General features: G+C 48.2%; 1 protein-coding gene across 1 annotated transcript; it reads left to right on the forward strand.

Annotated features, from left to right (window-relative positions):
* Positions 1-88: 88 nt before the first annotated feature.
* On the forward strand, positions 89-7,363 carry LOC104488590 (ubiquitin-conjugating enzyme E2 A; the record flags this gene model as incomplete). Its single annotated transcript, XM_010134867.1, has 4 exons — positions 89-114; positions 5,027-5,116; positions 6,099-6,187; positions 6,595-7,363. Coding segments are annotated over 4 exons (334 nt in total), but the record flags the coding sequence as incomplete, so codon positions are not given.
* Between the last annotated feature and the right edge of the window lie 1,335 nt (positions 7,364-8,698).

The raw sequence follows: 8,698 nt of genomic DNA on the forward strand, positions 1-8,698 counted from the left end.
CCGCCGCGCTGCCCCCGGGTAGGGGGGGAGTGCGAGGGGCCGGGCTGCCCGCGCCGTAACGCTGTGCTCTGCTTCTTCCCTCCTCCAGGCCCGAGGGGACCCCTTTCGAGGACGGTAAGTGCGGCGGCGTGTGGGCCCGGTGTTTGGCTTTCTGGGGTGACCGGCTGCAGCTTGACGCGGCCTTGGCCTGTCGCTGCTGTGGACTTTGCAACAGGTGGGGGCCGGGGGATGGAGAAGGGGCGCGGGTGTGTGTCCACCTGACCACACATCCCTTAGGTACACTTACTTGTTTTAATCTGCTCCAAGAAAGTGCCGTAGGTTTCCATTGCGATGTTGATTTACAGAAACATACAGATTAGCTTGTCGGGCTTTGCTTGTAATCGCTCTGTCTGACGGCCCTGAGCCTAATTTAATGTACTTCAAGCTCTTCTCTTGAAACCTGGACCGTATTTTGAGGGATCTGTCATGGAGAACTGTCTAAAAGCTGGTGTAGAACCTTCGTCGTTTCATTTGAGTTCTGTTTTTTCTGATGCTGGGAAGTAAGTCCCAGTGTAAGTCAGCCGAAGTAGGAAACGGGCTGAGTGTCTAAGGAAGTTCAGAACACTTTTTTTCTTTTTCTTGGCATCTACTTCACTCTACTACAATTGGTATTGTTCAGGGTTTAAGATTAAAAGTGCTTTTTAACTTTAAAAGCTGAGTAAATAGATCCTTGTAATGTACCTGGGTCCTAGATGTTTTCATCGGGCCTCACTGTCTTTTATAGCTTTACTGGTGTGGTACTGAATGCTTCACATCTGTGTGAGAACTTGTTGGGCATGAAACACTCTCTAACTGAAATCAGCAATGCTTTTGTTGTTTTAAGATACTTTCAGTGCAGACTATAATTAATCCTAGAGCTCCATGACTCACGACAAAAGCATTGGAAAAAAATCCTTAACTCTTATGTTGTTCTTGGCTAACTCCTTTGTCTCTGTTTATCCTCGGAGGTTGCACTTGTGGGCATACCTGTAAATTGCAGAATTTTTTTTTCAGTAAAGATTTTGAAAGTCTTTAAATATTTCAGGCCTAAGAAAGCTCCAAAGACTCCAGTTACTTCGTTTAACGTATTTGATTAGTTAAGAAGCTTGCTATAGTAGCTGCTACAGAGGTCTAATGTTTAGAAGTCATGTAACATCAGATAGACCACAGGTATTCTGTTATTTTGTCTTGTAAACCCTAAAGCAGGGCTCCCCTAAACTTCTCCGAGGGTTGCGAGAGCTGCTTGGGTTCTTGGTGCGCTGCCACTAGTGGAGTGATTCGCTGCTTGGAGCAGAAAGCCGTCTTCGTGCAGTGCGCTAAAATGCAGGTTGTTGGCATGTGCAGGCTCTTCCAGCCCAGTCTGGGGCTAACAGGTGCCATCAGGGCTTTTTTCCGTGTATCTCCATGGAGTTGGAGATGGCGTTTGAGAGCCCTGAGATGCTGATTTCCTCTGCGCTCTCTGCTGTGGCAGCACCATGTCTTTATCTTGGACGCTTAGGACACGTTGCGTTCACAGCAGTTTGAAGTTCAAACAGATGCTTGGGTCTGCTACCGCTGTCCCGCTGCTTCGGTCAGCCTAAGAATATCATCTTGGGGCGTGATGGATTGCTCTTCGCGTAGCAGTGTGTGTGTCCTCACAGCGTGCGCTCGGGAGGGCTGATAGCTCTTGTGTTGCAGGATATGCCTGTCTCCTTTTCTCTGGGACATATCTTACATTGTGTTAGATAACGAAACACTAAGTGGTGCCTTGAGATAGGGGTGTGTGGTGCCTTGCTCTGCTCTTCCATGGAGTAGAGCAGCACGGTGCAGATGCCGTTTAGCTTAATGTAGGTAAAACCGAGCGGTTCGTTTGGGCTTGCTCTGTAGCTGAGCGGGTCCTTGTGAGTCACAGGTACCCTGGAGCTCTGTAACCCTTCTGAAGCCTTTTCAGGGCAGTGTTCTGCACAAGTCGCTTCATATTTTCGTTTTTAGTCTCTGTAGGGTTTCAGATACTGTAGTTCTTGTGAAAGTAGCCTGTGAATTTTGTTCCTGTTGACCTAGAGGTGTCATAAGTCCATCACCGTGAGAATTACTGTTCTTTATCATCATTCTGGTGAGGCCTTTCTCCAGCCTCAGCTCCGGAGGTTTCTTAGTTTAGTCTGAACTGAAGTCCTGAAGTTCAAACGCATTTGTTTACTTGCTGTGTGGCAGAATGCAGCTAACAACCCTCCCTCCCTCCACCCCCAGCCTTCAGAGGGTGTCTTCACAACTCGGCGCACAGGCTGCCTTGGCCTAGGAACAGCTACTAATTTAGATCAGCAGCGTAACTTCCATCTCCTGGTTTAAGAGGACTCGATTGCAGGTCTCTGCAGTAGGACCCCGGGGATATTTATCCTGCCCTTCACCACATTTCTAAGCATCTCTGTGTGTGGCATCTAAAGTAGTAGTGCTGTCACAGTGATGGAAACCCAGGCTCTCCTGGTCCTTCAGACCAGTTTCTCTTTACTGGATGACAAGCCTGTGGTTAGTGCAGGATTCCTGACTTGGAGAGAGTTCAGTAACGCAGCTGTTGTAGTGTCCTGCCTTGCCGTGAGCGTGCAGGAGGCTTGAACAGAGAAAGCAAGGTGTTGTCCTCCTGTGTGGCTTGTTCCTTGTTTCTGCAATATGGACTCTGCATCCTCATGTGGGAGAGGAAGAGGTGGCCCCTGCTTGATGGACAGTGGAGCAGAGGGGGCTGCTCCCGCCCCTTGCTGTGAGGAGGGCCCAGCAGGGACGTGGTGCTGTGCGGGCAGGGGTTACAGGCCGTGGAGAAGCCTCCCTGTTAGCTGTGAGAGTCTCATGTCCCAAGGCAGGAGAAACAGATCAACAAGGTAAGTACAAGAGAGAGAAGAGAATGTTCTCCTAAGATCAGTGGTGATCCTAATACCAGTAATGACAGAGAATATGATTATTTATGGTTTAAAATTGTCTGTGTAGGGCAAGCTGCAAGGAATACCCGCTGAAAGCTTTACAGTTAGTGACAGAGGAGACTCATCCCCAGCAGCGTGTGTTGTGATACCTGTTACACTTGTGTGGGCTTTCAGTGTCAGTGACCCTTGGACTTTGGTTCCTCCAGTCTCTGGATTTGTGCTTTAGTAAAGCTCAGCAGTGAGGTAGTGTGTACCGCAAGGCTCTTCCAAAGAGCCGTTGCTGCTCTGGGTCCTGGTGGGTCCTCCAGCTGGAAGCTGTCTGACCACTTGCACAGATTTGTGTTAGAAGTAATGCTGCCCTGTCACACCACAGGCAGCTGCCCTTTCTCTCAGTAGTTCTAAACAGATTCTAAGACCAAACTGCCCTTGTTAGGGCTTTCTGGCTGCCTTCTCTGTGCCCTCTGCTCCTGCCTCAGTCACCGTTCTAGAATAGCATTCGTTTTCTCAAGTATGCATGTTGAACTCCTCTATTTGATGGTTTGTGCTCAGTTTTCAGCCTACTGCTGGCTTAGTCACTCTTCCACAGAAGAAAGTGCCTGCTTTCCTACCTCCTAAGGAAGCTACTGACAACCAGAACTGGGGCAGGGAGGGCTGGGAACCTCTGAGCTGTGGAATCAAACCTCTGAGCATTCAGTTCTGAAGGGCCAGTATTGCTCGGGACTGTGCAGGGCAGGAAAGGTGGTCCTGAGCTGATGTTCACGGATAGAAGAAGTTGTGACTAACTTCTCAGTGCTGGCTCTCAAACTGACCTCGGATCTGGCTCTGTGCCTCTCGATGAGCTGGAGTAAAGCTTGAAAGCCCCACAGCAGGCTTGGGCTGATTTGAACCATCTCGCCTCTGCTCCTCTCGTTCCCGTTGTTTTGCGGTAATTCGGCATGCTGCCGGCGCTCTGCTCCTGGGTTGTTAGGCTGCTCATTACAGCAAACATGCAAAAACTTATTTTTAGGCTGCTGAGACTTCCCACTGCTGTGCAGAAAGCTCTGAAGCATCTGTACTGTGTCTTCATGTGCAAACTGGAACGTCAAAGCAATGACCTTCATTTCTTGCAACTCAATGTTACAGTTTATTTCCTTATAAAGGAGGGAGCCTTGGGAAATACTGTGGGTCCTTGCTGATCTGAAAATAAGAAGAGAGGTTGAAAAATCTCTCCTTTTCTCTGGCTGCCAGTTGTTGGCACACATCTGCCAGCCAAGAGAAGGAATACATTAGTTATTTAGTGCTGGAAAACACCCTCACGGTAGGAAGCAAGGATGAGCTTTATGTCTGAAGCCCTGAGTTTTAATTTGGGCACTGAGTGCGGGGTGGGGGTAAACCCTGTCGCTGGCCTGAGAGAAGAGCTCGTCAACAGCCATTACTGCTCACGCAGGCCTTCCCCAGCAGAGCCACGTGTCTGTGTGAAGGTGCTTCAGACGGTTCTCTCTGGGCGTACCTAGAGTTCCTTCGTTACCCATCTGAATCGCGAGCAGTGCTGAGTCCTTGGCCCCGTGCTGATGCAGCTCGGTTCACAGGCTTCTTCTCACGTAGTCACAGCTTTCAAGTGTCTGTTTGGATGCTGCTTTCAGTACTGCTTTTTTTCCAGTAAACTTGATCTTACAGCTGTTGATAAAAATGTATTTTCTTAAAATTTAAACAGGAAATAAGTAGGAAGGTCGTTGTCATGATGGCATATTCTAGTCTTTAGGACTTACTAAATCACGGCCTGTTATACAGATGGTTCTACACCCACTTGTGTTGTTTTTACAGCGCGCTGGGATTAGGCTTTGGAAGAAAACCTGCTGGGCAGATTTATTTCCTTACACAAACCTTTTGACTGGGGTGGCGGTTTTGGCAGTAAGGCACAGGAGAGACTCCTGCAGTGGTGCTGTGTAGGACTTCAGCGTTAACAATTAATTCCAAAGAGAGTAGAACAATCGTTGCAGGAGTGAGCAGTCGGTATTCCATATCCAACACGTGTATATCAGCACAAAGTATCTGTTTGTGCTTTTGGAGAGATGCTACTTACTGAACCCTTGTGTAAATTCATTCTGAATAAAGGTTCCTTGTCTCTCTCTCAACTCCAGGAACTTTCAAACTCACAATAGAATTCACAGAAGAATATCCAAATAAGCCACCTACTGTTAGATTTGTCTCTAAAATGTTTCATCCAAATGGTAAGTACTTACATGATGCTTTTGGTTGGTTGGTTTTGTTACAGCTTGCTGTAGACAAAGCTCTGTTTACTGTACAAGTTTCCGTGCTCTTAGAAAGTACCAAAATTCCGGTGTGGCTCTGTGTAGCTGTGGTAAGGATGGGTGTGTGAGCAGCGAGAGGAGCCTCTTGCCTTTCAGGTGTTACAGCTCGCTGCTGAGCAGATGCGCTTCTCTCTCAGCTGCCTGTTGTGGATCCTTACAGAAGGGTATTTTGTCCTCGAACAGCAGTGCCTTGGGCCGTTGTGTCATGTATCGCATACCCAGCGCAGTGACACTGCTGAGTGCAGTCCTCTCTTACCACTTTTCTTCCCAGAATGCCTGTAAGAGTGATGTACCATGACACGCAGTGGCGCTAGTTTCCAGCGAGAGCCCGTGATAGTGAGATGGTTTAATTAATACCCTTCCTTGGAAATTAAAGGCTGGGGATGTATGCCATACCTCCAGACCAAGAGTAGCCTTGTGGAGAAACACCAGAAACTTTCCAGGGTAGCAAGTAAGCCTGTGAGGGTGAGGGTTCCTCTGTCAGGGGGCAGGTTCCTCTAAAGCTGCTGTGAGAAAGGTGACTGGATGCTGACTGTTGTAGGTGCTTTCTGGGGAAACTTTGGGACCTTGTGTGTAAACAGCTTTTTGCTTGTGTTCTTCGTTTGGCTCATTGGTGGGTAGCTTCATTTTTTATGCCTTGAAATGGACTCACAGCTTTCCATAGTGGTAGCTGCAGTGTCACAGAGAAGCAGGGGTTGAGATTAGATACCTCAGGCAGCTGTTGGTGACAAGCTTCACCTCTAACTACCAGCAGGCTTGCTGGCCAGGTTCAAGTCTGTCAGATGCTGTTGACGACTGTAGTTGTTTGTCAGTACGGAGGTTTTCAGGATCAGGCAGTACTAGGAGAAATCGGTGATAGCTGGACAGCTGTTCTAAGCCGTTGTTCTCGACCCTTTTCCAGTGTATGCAGACGGTAGTATATGTCTGGATATCCTTCAGAACCGCTGGAGTCCTACTTACGATGTCTCCTCCATCTTAACATCCATACAGGTAAACGGGGCTCCGCCTGCAAAGGCAGAGTGACACTCGGGGCTTTGACAAAGCCAGCTCAGGACACACTGCTTTTCCCCCCTCTCCTGATAGCCACCACAGCAGCTGTACCTTGACCCTTGCTGAAGTGTGACTCCTTCCAGCTGTGAGTGACTGGGCAGTGACAGCAGGTGGCACTGAAGGGACCTGCCGGCCACTGCCCTGCTCGGGTGTTGCTGCTGGGCTCTCGGCTCCAGTCGCTTGCGCTGTCCCGAGTAAGACCCACAGAAAGCTGCTGGTAACTTACAACTGGAGTAATGCAACGCGCAGATTACCTGTGCTAAGAGAGCGCTGAAGTTAGTTTGAGGGACGTGTCGGAGGACGGTGCGTGTTCGCAAGTGGCTAAGCGTGTTTTTCTCTTTGCGCAGTCCCTATTGGATGAGCCAAACCCGAACAGCCCAGCGAACAGCCAGGCGGCTCAGCTATACCAAGAGAATAAGCGGGAATACGAAAAACGGGTTTCTGCAATAGTCGAACAGAGCTGGCGTGACTGTTGACCCAGGATGATGCAAATGAACACTCTGTTGATGAGGAAAATAAAGTGTCCGAGTCATCTTTTTCCTCCTAGCATTTACTTTGAAAGCAGAATAGCTGTTGTGCTGTTGCCACCCTCCCCTGCTGAAGCTTCTTCTCCTTGGACATCAGAAAGCACCCACTTTGAAGTCAAATGTTCTGTACTTGGGTTACTTGCAAAAGAGTCACTGATGGCGAGTTCATTTTCCGTGGTCCCTCTCCAGTCATAGGGCAGTATTGTGCATTTCTGTAGTGTACACTAAGCTTTTAATTGTAATTGTGTTATACACAGTGATGCTTATGTGTAGCTTGATAAAAGGGATGTTTATATACATACACATTTTTTAACTGATATTAACTAAAGTGCTGATGTGTCCAGGCTGGTCATTTACCTCTACTATTGGTTTAGACCCCGCTGCGTTTGTAAGTTCTGAAGTGAAGAACCAACCTCTCATTTCCCTTTTGCACTGGTTTATTAGCTCCGTACTCATGGGGAAAAAACAACTCAGTCGATTCCAATCCAGCTGTTTAGTGAGGCCATGGAACGCTAGTTACTGCTGCACTTCACAAGCAAGATTTATGTACAGATATACATAAATCACTCCAGTTGTGGTACTTTGGTATTAGGGTAAGGAACAACCCCTCCTTTTTTTTTTATTTTATTTTAAAAGACATGCCTACAGCGACTGCTTTGATACGTTTCTCTAGTCCTGTCACTGAGGCATTACTGGACAAACCAGGTAGAGCTGTGGTACTCTGAGTGAAAGACCTTCTGCAGTAAGGAGGAGGTAAAACCCAGAGCGTTCCAGCGGTGGAATTACTCTTCCAGTGTCTTTCTCCTGCCCCTTATCTTCAGCTGAGAAAGATAAGTTCTTGGGGAATCCAACTTTGCCTCCTGGAAAGTACGGGGTAGGCAGGTGAGTCTGTGGTTTCTGCTCTTGGTGGATCACTGTGTGGTTCGTGTGAGCTACTGCTGCATGCTCGACTTTCCCCTCAGTTTTATGAAAGAATTTTTTCAGCTCTGAAAAAAAAAACATTTGTAAGTCCAGACTCACTTTTTTTGTAAGGCGAAGTTTGTACATTTGGATACAGCACCCGAAGCAGCAGTGTGGGATGAAACCTACAATCGTGTTGTCCACTGTTCCAGTGTCTTTCGTGCGCACATTGGTCCGTTAGTTGACAAGTTTAACTTTGCACAAGTAACCCATGTAAGAAACTGTACATTTTTCAAAACCTGTAAATAAAGTGTAACCTTAGTGCTTATTGTATAAATAGGCAAGAGGTGTATAGCTGTGGTTATTTTAACCGGAGGGGAGGAGGCGGCTGCGGGAGCAAGCTCCAGGCAGACCCTTATGGCAGCAGGGTGGGAAACTTCCTGGCCTTTGGGGCAAGGGTTGTGCTGGGGCAAAAGCTGCACAGTGTGTGTGGGGAAACAGACGCAGCCCTTCCCACCAGATGAAGGAAAGATGGGCCAGGAGCAACCAGCTAGCGGAGAAACAGAGACAAGTCTGAGCAAAACGCTGCCAGGAAGCTCAACACCGTGTTAGGCCTGTCTTGACCGAAAAACGGAGCCTATGACTGACTGGGGGACTCAGTAATGAACTGCCACAGGGATCATTTATTTTCCTCCTTTTTTATGAGGGGAGAACAGGATTTAAAATGATGTAACAAAAGCTGGCACTGCTGCTTAGAGCTGCAATTAAAATAGAAGCTGCTGGGCTCTATCAAAAAAATTAAACGCAATTCTAGCTGCTGTGACAGCAGCTCGTGCCCCTGAACAGGCCTGGAACAGCCCTTTACCACTGCTGCCCCCCCGCCATGCTACACTTGACCGGGGTCCTGAAGGGCTTAACTGGCCCCTCGAAACGGCTGGAGGGGGCAGGACAGCGAGTGCGTCGCAGGTAATGGTGGTGTAATTGTGTTTGTTTCGTACGCGGTCCCTGGGCAAGACTTTCCCCA

The sequence above is a fragment of the Buceros rhinoceros genome, unplaced genomic scaffold, assembly GCF_000710305.1.
Source record: "Buceros rhinoceros silvestris isolate BGI_N320 unplaced genomic scaffold, ASM71030v1 scaffold47204, whole genome shotgun sequence".
Taxonomy (NCBI): Eukaryota; Metazoa; Chordata; class Aves; order Bucerotiformes; family Bucerotidae; genus Buceros; species Buceros rhinoceros.